We start from the raw sequence: 15,201 nt of genomic DNA on the forward strand, positions 1-15,201 counted from the left end.
GTAAGTGGGCGTTAACAAAATCTTTTCACATCCGGAGGAGAAATTTGGTGATTGCAAAAAGAACTGATATCGTAATTTCAAATGGTGCCGTATAAAATTCCTAATTTCTGAAGAAGTAACTTTTCAATTCCTATCGCGTGAGACAGATGCCACGTTCACTCATATGTCGAGGCCAGGTGTGAGGAGCTGACTTTCAGCAACAGCGTACCGTATTTGCTCTGTTTTCGCAATTTCCGTACTTTTGTCAGCTAGTAAGAAGACGTCACCGTAAGAACGATACCTTTCGACTATGATTATTTTTGTTTTGTTTTTTAAGATCTAACAAACAGTCTCACAGAGCATACTTTTCTCGCATATTTGCAAAATGTCACACGTCAGTGCGATTGGCTTTCCCTTACCTCTTGCCTGAGTTCCCACTGATTACGGAGCGATAAGAAAGATAACGCACACAGGAAATGATCGGCGTTGAACACCGCAAAAGGGCAACTGCCACCGAAGTCTGCAAAGGAAGCACGCACAGGTGAGTTCTCTGTGTTCAGTGGTTTTACCTTTAGAGGGAAGTTATTTACTGCGACCAGAAAAACGCTCGAAAGGTGTGACGTTAACCAAGTATGAGAGTGTTTTATTTTGATTTCATTAGTCATTTAGTCATACCAGGAAATTTATATCCTTCATCAATTTCTTCACAATGAACACTAACTTCGGTCGGGTAGGACTTTATTTACTCTTTAAAATTTCTCCCATTCCTACAAATATTGGGAAGTGCATAAATGGGGCATCTTTATATGTGAAAACATTGTTCAGTGTTTTTCCAGCTCACTTTCCCTTACTACGTGCAGACGAATAAAGTTATGGAAATAAGTACGGCTAACTGTGGCGAAATGAATAGCTGCTGCTCAATCAGTGACATGGATGTGGTGAGTCTTATGCTGGTATTCATTTGCTTTGATGGCTGTTTATGATCAACGTTTCGGTGTGCGCAATTCAGTTAATAACACGCGAGTGTCCAGCGTTCAGGAAGATGCATTTGAACAAAAGTTCGTCTCTTGGTGTATTGGAATCTTTTCTGTAAACAGTGTAATCATTTCTCCGCGATCATTTCGCGCGCAGTGGGAAGGTCCGAAGGCTCACCACATTGCTCGCTGTATATTTTGCGATCACCTTTCCATATCATGTGGTATTGTTTAAAGAATGTCCGTCAGCTGACATAGTTCAACATTTCTGCAACATTGTTGAGTGAACTAAACGGATCAGTGATCTTCTATGGTGCCTTTTCTCTGCACTCTGATGAGATGAAAGCCCCGCCAGTCACGAAGAAGATGTATCGCCATAGATATTGTCTTGCATGCACTTGAAAATGCAACTACTTATTTCAGTGACTTGTTTACATTCAGTAAGGACAGAGGGTGCTCTTGGAAACACGATGTGGTCGAATAATTTTGAACTGAGAGCATTAACGCGCATTAGATATCTTATCATCTACATCTATATCCATACTCTGCCAGCCAAAGTGAAGTGAATGGCAGATGGAGCTTTCCACTGCGCCATGTACTAGAGTTTCTTCCCAATCCATAGGCGCATGTAACGCGCCAAGAATGACTGATTACCTATCTCTGTGCTCGAGATAATTCCTGCAATCTTGTCTTTAAACACATTATAGCAGCGATGTATGGAACGCTGTAATGTATTCCTAGATTCCTCACTCAGCATATAAGTATGGCTTTTGATTAGTTTGTAACTGCGTTTTTGCGGGACAGTTGTCATCTATCTTCATTCATCTGCCAGGTTATGTTTTCAGCTTCTCCGTTACACTTCCACTGAATCACACAAAACTGTGATATTCGTAGTGCCCTTCTTCGTACAGTTCAATATCCCCTGCTAGACCTACTTCGTTTCTTTCCCATACACTTCAGCAAAGTTCTACGACGGATCGCACAAGCGTTTTGTAAACCATTTCCTTCGGAGACTGCTAGATGGACTGCGTTTTCCCTTTATCCTACCAATGAATCTGTGTCTGTTACAATGAATCTGTGTCTGCCACCTCCTTTACCTACGACCGAATCTATGTGACCATTCCCACAAATAGTTGCACCCACTTATTTGTGTGAATTGATTGATTCCAGTTGGGACTTATTGATATTTTGGCTTTAGGATACAGCAGTTTTGTGTATTCGAATGTGCATAATTTCCCATTTTTAGATTTAAAGTTGTTGTTGTTGTTGTTGTGGTCTTCAGTCCTGAGACTGGTTTGATGCAGCTCTCCATGCTACCCTATCCTGTGCAAGTTTCTTTATCTCCCAGTACTTACTGCAACCTACATCCTTCAGAATCTGCTTAGTGTATTCATCTCTTGGTCGCCCTCTACGATTTTTACCCTCCACGCTGCCCTCCAATGTTAAATTTGTGATCCCGTGATACCTCAGAACATATCCTACCAACCAGTCCCTTCTTCTAGTCAAGTTGTGCCACAAACTCCTCTTCTCCCCAATTCTGTTCAATACGTCATCATTAGTTATGTGATCTACCCATCTAATCTTCAGCATTCTTCTGTAGCACCACATTTTGAAAGCTTCTATTCTCTTCTTGTCCACACAATTTATCGTCCATGTTTCACTTCCATACGTGGCTACACTCCATACAAATACTTTCAGAAACGACTTCCTGACACTTAAATCTATAGTCGATGTTAACAAATTTCTCTTCTTCAGAAACGCTTTCCTTGCCATTGTCAGTCTACATTTTATATCCTCTCTACTTCGACCATCATCAGTTATTTTGCTCCCCAAATAGCAAAACTCCTTTAGTACTTTAAGTGTCTCATTTCCTAATCTAATTCCCTCAGCCTCACCCGACTTAATTCGACTACATTCCATTATCCTCGTTTTGCTTTTGTTGATGTTCATCTTATATCCTCCTTTCAAGACACTGTCCATTCCGTTCAACTGCTCTTCCAAGTCCTTTGCTGTCTCTGACAGAATTACAGTGTCATCGGCGAACCTTAAATTTTTTATTTCTTCTCCATGGATTTTAATACCTACTCCGAATTTTTCTTTTGTTTCCTTTACTGCTTGCTCAATATACAGATTGAATAACATCGGGGAGAGGTTACAACCCTGTCTCACTCCCTTCCCAACCACTGCTTCCTTTTCATGTCCCTCGACTCTTATAACTGCCCTCTGGTTTCTGAACAAATTGTAAATAGCCTTTCGCTCCCTGTGTTTTACCCCTGCCGCCTTTAGAATTTGAAAGAGAGTATTCCAATTAATATTGTCAAAAGCTTTCTCTAAGTCTACAAATGATAGAAATGTTGGTTTGCCTTTTCTTAATCTAGCTTCTAAGATAAGTCGTAGGGTCAGTATTGCCTCACGTGTTCCCATATTTCTACGGAATCCAAACTGATCTTCCCCGAGGTCAGCTTCTATCAGTTTTTCCATTCCTCTGCAAAGAATTTGTGTTAATATTTTGCAGTTGTGCCTTCTTAAACTGATGGTTCGGTAATTTTCACATCTGTCAACACCTGCTTTCTTTGGGATTGGAATTATTCTATTCTTCTCGAAGTCTGAGCGTATTTCGCCTTCTCATACATCTTGCTCACCAGATGGTAGATTTTTGTCAGGACTGGCTCTCCCAAGGCTGTCAGTAGTTCTAATGGAATGTTGTCTACTCCCGGGACCTTGCTTCGACTTAGGTCTTTCAGTGCTCTATCAAACTCTTCACGCAGTATCATATCTCCCATTTCATCTTCATCTACATTCTCTTCCCTTTCTATAACATTGCCCTCAAGTACATCGCCCTTGTATAGTCCCTCTATATACTCCTTCCACCTTTCTGCTTTCCCTTCTTTGCTTAGAACTGGGTTTCCATCTGAGCCATTGATATTCATACAAGTGGTTCTCTTTTCTCCAAAGGTCTCTTTAATTTTCCTGTAGGCAGTATCTATCTTACCCCTAGTGAGATAAGCCTCTACATCCTTACATTTGTCCTCTAGCCATGCCTGCTTAGCCATTTTGCATTTCCTGTCGATCTCATTTTTGAGGCGTTTGTATTCCTTTTTGCCTGCTTCATTTACTGCATTTTTATATTTTCTCCTTTCATCAATTAAATTCAGTATTTCTTCTGTCACCCAAGGAATTCTACTAGCCCTGGTCTTTTTACCTACTTGATCCTCTGCTGCCTTCACTACTTCATCCCTCAAAGCTACCCATTCTTCTTCTACTGTATTTCTTTCCCCCATTCTTGTTAATTGTTCCCTTATAATCTCCCTGAAACTCTGTACAACCTCTGGTGTAGTTAGTTTATGCAGGTCCCATCTCCATTTAAAGTAAGTTTTCGATATTTGCACCACTTTAAAATTTCATTGCAATATGAGTAGATATTCGATTGCCTTTTTTTCAGCTAGACCTTCAAAAAAGCTCTATGTTACTTTTAGTATTGTCTTAAAAGTCATTAGTACAGGGTGAACATTAACAAAACTAACAAACTGCTGGAACGAATTCCTGACTGGAAACGGAGGAAAAAAAGGTTCTATGAAATGTGTCCAGAAATGGATGGTGTGCGTGCAACGACAACAAACCGCACCGAAACAGACTACAGACTGCATCGTATCTACATTACCACAGATGTTCAAAGTGGCCTCCATGGGATAGGGTAGTAGCGGTTGTCATGCAGGATACCACATAATCGTACCCTAGCGTACACCATGCTGGAGGGCCACTTTACTGGAGCTTGTACTAAGCTTTGTCTCAATGTCCTGTAGAACACGATTCTCCATCTGGTGTATGTATGGCCTGCCGCCTCCCTGCGCGTTCGTCTGAAAGGACCCATGATCGCATGAACGCCCAAAAAGACCTTGAAATGTCGTGTGATGTGGTTGGTGTCTGTGAAGGTACTTGTTTTGGTATAGCCGTGCTGCCTATCCGTCTTTTCCATCTGTTTGGCCGTACACAGACACCATCTCGGCTTCTTCCCGACATGAATATCACGCTGCGTCAATTACACAGCCTGCAACACAAAAGGAACACACTGAGCGAGGTGGCGCAGTGGTTAGCACACTGGACTCGCATTCGGGAGGACGACGGTTCAATCCCGTTTCCAGCCATCCTGATTTAGGTTTTCCGTGATTTCCCTAAATCGTTTCAGGCAAATGCCGGGATGGTTCCTTTGAAAGGGCACGGCCGATTTCCTTCCCCATCCTTCCCTAACCTGAGCTTGCGCTCCGTCTCTAATGACCTCGTTGTCGACGGGACGTTAAAAAACACTAACCTAACCTAACAAAAGGAACACACGGCACGTGGTCAGAGGAACTGTCATTCGTCACCGCCATATATCGTGACAATGATGCCTTTCCGGACACATGTTCACAGGAATAGTAATGGAATTTTGGGAATACATTTGTCTAGGTAACATGTTCAAGTGATTAACATTCCAACTTCACTGATTAACGTACACACGAGGTAAGCCATTGCAAATGCGAAATGTTGGTACGTTAATTACCGGTATAGCCACCACAATGTTAAATGCAAGCATGCAAACGTGCACGCATTGCGGTGTACAGGCGCCAGATGTCAGTTTGTGGGATGGAGTTGCATGCCTGTTTCACTTGGTCATCCAGTACAGGGATGGTTAATGCTGGTTGCGGCTAACGTTGGAGTAATCGCTCGGTAATGTCCCACATGTTCTCAGTTGGAGATAGATCAGGTGATCTATCAGGCCAAGGCAACATGGCGGCACTGTCTAGAGCATGTCGGGCTACAACAGCAGTATGTGGGCGAACGTTATCCTGTTGGACAACGCCCTCTTGAATGCTGTTCATGAACGGCAGCACAACAGGTCGAATCACCAGACTGACGTACAAATTTTGCAGTCTGGGTCCGTGGGATAACCACGAGAGTGCTCCTGCTGTCATATGATATCGCAGCCCAGACCATAACTCGAGGTGTAGGTCCAGTGTGTCTAGCTAGAGATGGGCAAACTCGTTCATCCTTGGGAACTAGTTCACTGCTGATCGTTCGTTTTTGGGAACCGTTCATTTTTACTCGTTCACCGTTCATTTGCGCTTGGTATGCGGTTCTTATGACAAAACTAAAAACTAGTAGTGTAGGTGACTGAAGGATGGAGGGCACCAAGAGGGGGCACTTGCCTCCCCCCTGGAGTATATTTTATTGATTACAGAATTCTTACACACTTTTAGAAGTAATTTCTGTGATTCTGCACAACCTCTCGCTTAGCCAACTATAGCCTTGTGTGGCTGATCGCAGGGAAATAATATAGGGTGGCGCACGGAAAACCGGCCCCGAGTACAGACTGCTCGCCAATTACGGACGATGTGTTGCCCGTTACGAGCAGATACAACAAACAGACAAACATGTAATAATTAGGCAGTGAAGAAATAACAAGCTAATGCAAGCAACAATTGCGAAACGATCGATGACGATGTGTAGAGAGCTGGAGAGGAGAACGTGAAAATCTCACGCGATGCGCATGGGCTATAGCTCATGTAGTCTTGTAAACCTGTTGTTGGCTGTTTCCCAACGTAATAGACCACAAGTGTCTAGTATAAAATTCTTCGTTTAGACTTCCACTACATAGCTATGCTACGTTGTAATCAATAATCGTTTACACCCTATATATACTTCACGTTGTCTCTGAGTTCGTAGGCAAAGTAGAGACTTTATGGAAGCATAAAATAAAATGTGGTTTTCTCATACTTGCGCCACACGCTTAGTAAAAATTAGGTTTTTATGTTGGATTATTAAAGTTAATGCAGCAATAATAGTAATAATTAAGTTCGCAGTAATAAAGTTTTTGGTTTGAATGCTCCGTCTTAACAAATGTTTTTGAGATAATAAGTAAATACGATTTTATGGCAGTCTTTTAAAATGGAGAGGAACCGATTTTCCTACTGAGCCAAAATGACCCACAAACCACTTTTTTTTTTTTTTTCAAACAAACTAAACTAGTAGGTAATGCAAATTGGAAACAACCAAACTTAAAAATAATTAGGGTCTTCCTAAATGTAATGTTTTGTATATGAAAGATACACGAAAATCGTTTCATATGAATTTTCTTACACTAAAAATTAAGCAAATTATTGAAAGTTAGCTGCTAAATCAAGTCGATGAAACCAAAAAATATATGAATAACAAAAAAAACTTGCCTTGTTATAAGTATGTCTTCTGCTGTTCATCGATATAATGAAGTGAGCTGATATGCCATTTTGTTACCTATTACATTTAACGTAATTTTTATGTAATTTACGTAACTATAAAATACTTTTTGATTACCGGTCGTGGACGCTGCATAGCCAGAACCCAGTGCAAGAACAGTTTGGAAGACATGTAAAATAGGCGAGCGCAGTGAACGAAACGAACAACTGGATACTGAACTAACTAGGAGCAGTCGGCAGTGGAACTGAGACAGGTGGTCATGCGAAGAATGACGAGTGCGGCCGAGGGAGACCGAGACTGAGACGAGCACGGGACCGAGGCTGGAATGAGAACTGCCGAAGTGACCGCCGCGACCGAAGTGAACTATGAACCGATCGTTCCTTGGAATTCGTTCCTCGATCCTTTCGTTCATCTTGGTGAACCGTTCCTTTGCACCCGTTCGTTCGCGAACTACCCATCTCTAGTGTCTACCACTGAGACAGGTTGGTTGAGGCCCTGAACTGGCGTCCTTCTAACCAACACAAGAGCGTCACTGGCACTGAGCCAGAACCAGCTTTCATCAGAAAACGCAACAGACCTCCACTCTGCCCTCCAATGAGCTCTTGCTCGACACCACTGAAGTCGTAAAGGGCGATGTTTGGGGACAGTGGAACCCACACTACAGGGCGTCTGGCTCGGAGCTGTTCTTGAATTAACCGATCTGCAACTTCGTTGTGTCACTGTGGTACCAACTGCTGCTGAGATTGCTACAGGAAGTACAGTATGATGCACCACCTGCATACGCCGAACACGATGGTCTTCCGTCTCGGTAGTGCCACTTAGGCGACCAGAGCCTGATTAAGAAAATCTCTTATTCTCGTGACCATCACTGCCAGCAATCATGTAACGTGGCTACATTCCTGGCATGTCTGCTTGCAGTATGGCAGAAAGAAAAATAAACTCATAGCCCTATTACACGACCTTCTTCAAATTCAGTGAGGTGTTGATAATGACGTCTTAAAGGCATTCTTGACTAACGTCAACTTACCACATCCACTCTCAAAGATAAGTAATGCCCACGACAGTTGACAGAGTGTGTTTAACCCTTTCGTGGGCAAAATTATTGAGCAGTTTTTTTTAATGAATGGAGAGCAGATAGTAGTTAACAGATAGGAATATTTATCATACAGAATATCAAATTTGCTCGAATTGTGAAAGTGAGGACACACAACAACGTGGGAAGTGTTCCTCCCACTGCCCTTCCTTGGAGTTAAATGACAAAAATAACTTTTTCAATATATGTCATATTTATTTGATAAATTTACTTCTCTTGTCACAATGATTGTTCACAATTACTTGCCATGAAATTTTCTGAAACATGTGTCTATGCAAAGTGGTATTTGACAATATGTACAAACACAGCGAGTGCTCTTTTCCGAAGCTTTGGTACTACAATGACGGCACGTCCAGTAGGTTTCTCCTAAAATGGGTTGATGCTCCCCTACAGCCACATGACGAAAGTTTTCAGGTACTTTACCCCTTTTTGCCAGAAAGACAAGTTTTTGTCCACGCCTTTTTTGGGATGAGAGGCCAGCGATCAATTGTCTGGCTAGATGGATCCTGTATGTGAGCTGATCATGCTGTCCACTTTCTCTTTTACTTATTTTCCACAGGATAAAACTGTTCACTGCAGCAACGTCCACCAGGAAATAAAATATTTTGTGCCACCATTTCACAGAACATCTGCCAATAGCATACATTTCCCGTAATTGATCAAACTTATCGACACCACCCATTATTTTGTTGTATCCTGCCACAACATCAGAACAAGAAATCTCTGTACTAGTAACATCCTTGTTTTTCCTTTTCACTGTGGCTGTTTCTCATGGGTCATGGAATTGAGGACAGGAAAGTGACTGGACGGTTATCCATCCATTTTACTGCAGAAATGGCTCCTTTTGTTTCAAACTGGAATTCTCCTCGTTCCAATTTTACGTTTTCCTTCATAAATTTGGGTAAATCAAAAGTATGTACTTTATACTATAGCTTTGAGGAAAAAATCACAAAATGTCACGCAAACAGCACTGAAAGGCTCCTCTACAGAGCAACAATCAGCTATACAATGCCTCCGCGTGAAGGTACAGCAAAAACGGCGGGAACTTCCGACTGGAAGTAGTACCCTATACTGTTCACTAGGTGGTAGCACCGTACAGAGGTGGGAACTGTGAATCCCACCGGACTAGGAGCGAGTTCATTGTAGTGGGAAGCATGTTTCCTACGGCTCACGAAAGGGTTAACAGAAATCTGATTTGCATCCTCATAGTGCCGCTACGAGCGACTCTTTTTTTGACTGGCACGAAATGTGAATAGACATCATCTCTCAGATGTAGAAACACGCCTACCAAATTTCGTTTATGCTGCACAACTCCTTCTTGGTGTCGCATTTTTTTTTCCTTCTTCCATTGTGCTGTGTTGCACTCCATACAATTTGGAAAGATTCTGACCTTTTTTTTTTACCCTCTTCTAGCGCACATAATGGTATCTCTTCCTTTCAACTGATTCATTAACTGTAAGAAGTACACATGAACACACCTATAGCTAAGAAACAAGAGTAAGTAGGTTTCCCATCCTACTCTGTATTATATTCACTTATACTCGTGGTAATACAGAAGCCGATGAAACAAACAGCGGATTCCAGAGGTCGATGCGGCAAAGTTCACGAAGTGAATAGCTCACCAAAAACAAACCCAGAGAATAGCAAAGTCGTCTTAAGCGTATACCTACAGTCCAAGGAGCAATTCGAATTGAAAACGTAATGCAGACATGATCAAAACTCTACTAATCAATGGCACATAGTTAACCCTTCAGTGAACTAACGCAGCGGTGTTTACAGGCAGTCTCACGTCAATGGACGGCTACGTGTAACATGCTTGCGGCTGTGGCGGCACCTTGCGTCGAAGCAATTTGCGGCTGGAGTATGTAGCCAGACCCGTTCTGCATATCGATAATCAAGCTGGGTGGGCAATCCAAATCACTATCGGATACTAACCCTCCCCCCCCCCACCACCACCAAAAAAACGGCACGTAATGCCGGAAATGGCCCAGCCTATCCTGACTTTCTCAAGGAAGGAGAGAGAGAGACAGAGAGAGTGACACAGAGAGAGATGCTGGAAACCCCCACCAAATGTTCCTGTGGAAAGTCATGGACGAGAGTGGCTACGTCAGATGCCAGCGCAGGTGATCAGATTGCCAACTGATCATTGCGTTGTGAGGTGCGGGGGAATTGGTGCTTGCTGCATAGGGGATGGGAACAACAATTCGGTCTCCATGGACACCTGAGTCTGAAAACGCTACGCCTCCATTGACTGTGTATTGAAAGGGATCTCTGCTATCAGTGGATGCCAAATGTGGCCTAGGGTGCGGAAGTGGTTCCACCTCCATTGGCTCCCATCACTGGTCGCTGTCGGACCCCTGTTGACACCAAACATGAGAGTGATGGCTATAGCTGTAGCAGGCAGGCTGTTGTGCAGACATGTCACGTTCATAGTTGTGTAGATATCACCGACTCGACAACTGGATGGAAGGGGTGCCGGTACAATTCATTGTGACTGGAAATGATTCCATTACCTGACTAGATGCACTTGGTTGGGCGTGACCTCAAACATTTGCTGCCCCCTATGGCTGATGATGATGCCTTAGGTCCACCCACAGTCCCAGCTGAAAGAATGAGCTCAGATGTGGGACACACCAGTAATGTGGCTGTGTGCATAGGCAGTGGGCCTGTTGAGACGAATGCAGCAAATTGCAGAAGGTGTGGGACCTGTGCCCATGTAAAATTTCGACCAGGCTGGACCATTAGACAGTGAGGAAGTCTTATGAGATTTACACACATCTGTTATATCTTTCCTTATGTGTTACATACCTAACTTGTTCTCAGAGTTCAGTTAGATGAAACCGCAGAAATCTAAATGATATTTTAGCTATGGGGTAGGTCGCCAAAATATCATATGATTTCTATGGTTCCATCCACCCGGGTGCCTGGGAACCACTTAGACAGAATTCTCTTTGATGTTAATGTTGATGAGACCTAATACCTCTTACTGGGCAGTTTTCGATTATTTATAGCAATTTAGTGTATGTTCGAGTATTCAGTGGCATTATTTTTGTATATATCAAAGAGTTGATCATAAGATCACATACTGTCAATACACACACCTTAATTGGCAATTTCCTATTATTTAAATGATTTATTCTGGCTTTCACGTCCTATAGGTTCTGTTCTGTACTAGCGACTGATTCATAAAAGTTTAATCTACATTTTATTAACAGGTGATACTTTTCCACTAGATAAAATATTTTTAAATGTGTAGAGAACACTGAATTTATCTAGTTACCTTTCCAAAGATTTTAGAATGTCAAGTATAAAGAGCCTGAGCTGAATTTAGAAAATCAATCTAGAGAACATCTGCACTGATTGTCATAGAGGGGACTGTCCTCTCAAGATAGAATTACAATTAAATTTAACAGCTTGTACCAGCATTATCTAGCATTCATTTGTTTATAGTTCTGAAACATTCTAGTTTCTGAGACTGAAATACGTCACTGGAATGTGGAAAATGGGCACCTCAAAGAATGAGACAGAAACATCGCATTAGCCGAGGCTTTGGTGTTAACTTTATGCGCAAGTTACTTCATTATCAGAACTTAACGGCTTATGCACAGCTCATGAAGACATCAGTGGTGAGTCGGTCTTATAAAGCGAACACCATTGCAGGTTCCCACGACACCTACACAATATTATGCAGTTTCATTGGGTCTTCAGTGTATTTGTATTTCCATAGTTCCTTGATCACAGTGTTAGATTAGCTTAGTTTACCATACTTTAAAAACATTAACGATGTTTCTCATGATGTCTTAAGAACTATTTAAACTGATACCACCACACACGGATGTTGGACACTTGTAACTCCTGCATGAGTGCTGGGGATTACTCAATTGATAGTTTTTGTTCATAGACATTTTCATGGCAACTTACCTTTGTAAATGCGTTCTGCAATTAATTCTGCTGTTATCGTTCCAATAAAGGAACTGCTTTGTATCTGGGCGTCTTTTTGTTACATTATTCCCCTGCTTTACCCATCCATTTCACCCTTCACACCTATCATACCCACGGTATCGAGCCATCGTGTTCAGAGAGGAACCTGATTCTCATATGGGTATATATTATAACTCCCTACATATGGCTCCCACAGGGATCACAAAAGCAAGGTTAGATTATTTACAACATTCTTTCTGTGCTCTAAACATGGATGGGGTAAGAAGAAACCCTATTAACTGCACAGTATAGATGTAGATGTAGGTGCAGAGTAGTAAAACAATGGGTCCAAAAATTATGGTGTAGATGATAAAAGATCATGAAACATAACTCCTATGAAAACTGAATTTCTTTAATTTGCTGAAAGGATGGTTGTTACTTCAAGTATTATATTAAGATGTTAAATACTGTAGGGAAGAAGTGACGCAGCTAATCAAAAAAAATCCATGCATTCAACTGAATTTCAGTGAGACAGTATTATTGTAGAGTGCACTAAGCAAGGTGGCCCTTTTGAAAACCTACAGTATCTTACACACTGAGTGTGATATGTCAAGTTAGTAGCACTGTTGGTGCTGATAATCTTAGGAAGGTGTCTATGCCTCACTGAGGTTCTGGATAGCAGCTACAAACAAATTCATGTCTGGAGCGCTGCATCCATTGAGCAGTCACAGCAGATTGAACAGTAACTGCAGCTCCAGTCAAGGACCAATGTAGCACCTACAGTGACCACCATGCCCATCGATACCTTCTTAAATGTATGTTATGATCAAGGGTGCCATTTTCCAGGTTTCCTCCTATCTCATCAATCATCACGTTCAGCCTGATTTGTGGAGCAGTGAAAATTGAGACGGAGTATGTCTTGATACCAGTTATGATCATTTACATACGTAGTAGTGCACAAGAAAGTGGCAGCTACAGAAACGCATATCACAGTGACATAAGTGACTATCTCTAGGCATAATACCTTAGGGAGCCACAAGAGTACACATGTGGTGTCTGGTGTTTCTTGAGGAAACCTGAAAAAGCAGATTTGAGCATCATTATCCATCCTATTCCGTTGCTTTTCCTGCAGCAGAAAGGTGTGCACATTAACTAAAAAAAAACGCTAATAACGTTAACCCACATGTTTTCCAACATGCCCTCCAGGCCAGCCTGTCGCTATGAAGGAAAGAATTGCCAATGTCATACAAAGCACTTTGTGAATGTAGTACAAAGAAACAAAGATTTTCCAATCCTAAGAGGATTATAGATACATAATTATACTGTACATTACAAAGAAAAGGACTTCACAGCTAATCACATTTCTATATTGGTGATTACAGAATTCCTTTGAAATGTCCCAATACATATTGTAGCTAAAAGATAAGTTGGCGTTACTGTTGTTTGAGCAGAAGAATCTGGTATTTTAAGATCTCAGCAAAATGTTCTAAACTGATCTGATTCAAACTTGTATTATTATCCCGACTGTCAAATTAAATCTGATATGAGAGATTCTTAAAACGAGATGGAGAAATTTAAGAAGTTAAAAATTATTTGTGCCTATGTTCCTACATTTTTGACTCAGCAACCTCATAAAAGCTGCTGAAAAACCAGACGCTTTACTACATTTTCAATTTCAGACCTGTAGATAACATATAAATCAACACAGAAAACTCTGTTTCACAGAGAAATATTAATTCCATTATTATTTTATTCTGTATACTATATTTCCTAATCATACTTCATTATTCAAATTATATGTGTTTTGAATTTCTCTCACAGTAAGGAGCTGAGCATCAAACAATGCCTGGTCCTCACCATCATGAATCCCATCACCATGGGCCCCCTCACCATGGACCTCCTCACCATGGGCCCCCTCACCATGGACCACCTCACCACGGACCACCTCACCATGGACCACCTCACCATGGACCACCTCACCATGGACCACCTCACCATGGACCACCTCACCATGGACCACCTCACCATGGACCACCTCACCATGGACCACCTCACCATGGACCACCTCACCATGGCCCTCCTCATTTTGGCCCCCCTCATCATCATGGACCACATCATGGTCCTCCTCCTCCACGCCCCAGAGAAGGCTGCACTCTAATTTGATGCAGTTTCTACCACTACTGTTCAACAAAGACTGATTGGATGTAAAGAGAACTAAACATGTTCTCTCTTTTATAATAATAATATTATGTAACTAGACTTATTATTTTCAAGTGCTGTATACAGACCTTTATCATAGATATTTTACAAGAAGCACAGTATTTTTTATCTTACTTTTTTAACTATTTTCTGTATACTGCATTTATTTCTAATTATAACTCATCACTAAAACAAATTTACTGTTACACTTTCCAGAGATTGTTGCGCCACTTACACTTGAAAATGTGTTATTGAACTTTGTTAAAGAAAGAGTCATAAACTATTCTTGTAATTTCTTAATGTCTACTTGGTCAAAGGACATCCCACAGTATCAGAGTTTGTGGCACAAATGACTAAAACTATTAAAATATCAAGCTGTTTAAGAATCAACTAATTCTGTAAACCAGTATATTTTGTAAAATATACTTACTTTCTACATTTGAAAAAAGCTTCCAACACATGGTTTACAACTCACAAAAACATTAATACAACTTCTGAGATTTATAAAACCCAGTTGTTGTAACTATAATCCACAACATGTATTTCTTGTACCTAGTAAATTTTCTGAGGTCAAAAAATAATTAACAAAATCTTTATATTTCATCTCCTGTGAAACTATCTTGGAATCAGTTAACTAATGATTCCATTACTTTGATCATTAACTGTGTGCTGTAGACCACATCAAGAACCTTCAAGGATGCTAAAGTATACACTAACAAAAGAGAAGTAACTCTTAAAAATTCAATCTGTGCACTGTATTAGCAATCAACAATTTATGAAGCACACTGTAAATGACTTCCTTAGGAAGCTACAAAATATACA

The 15,201-nt window shown here is 41.2% G+C and overlaps 1 protein-coding gene across 1 annotated transcript; it reads left to right on the top strand.

The window, feature by feature from the left end:
- The first annotated feature begins 455 nt into the window (after nucleotides 1-455).
- On the top strand, nucleotides 456-14,919 carry LOC126092738 (uncharacterized). Its single transcript, XM_049908463.1, has 2 exons — nucleotides 456-520; nucleotides 14,002-14,919. The coding sequence occupies exons 1-2, from the start codon at nucleotides 456-458 to the stop codon at nucleotides 14,336-14,338; spliced, it is 402 nt and encodes a 133-aa protein (XP_049764420.1). The 3' UTR covers nucleotides 14,339-14,919.
- Nucleotides 14,920-15,201: the final 282 nt, after the last annotated feature.

This window comes from Schistocerca cancellata, chromosome 7 (genome assembly GCF_023864275.1).
Source record: "Schistocerca cancellata isolate TAMUIC-IGC-003103 chromosome 7, iqSchCanc2.1, whole genome shotgun sequence".
Taxonomy (NCBI): Eukaryota; Metazoa; Arthropoda; class Insecta; order Orthoptera; family Acrididae; genus Schistocerca; species Schistocerca cancellata.

What these genes read in the sequence shown, in the direction of transcription:
- LOC126092738 (XM_049908463.1), top strand. Translation starts at nt 456, where the DNA reads ATGATCGGCGTTGAACACCGCAAAAGGGCAACTGCCACCGAAGTCTGC. An exon ending in TGCAAAGGAAGCACGCACAG is followed by an intron (nt 521 to 14,001) that starts GTGAGTTCTCTG and finishes TTTCTCTCACAG; the next exon opens with TAAGGAGCTGAGCATCAAAC.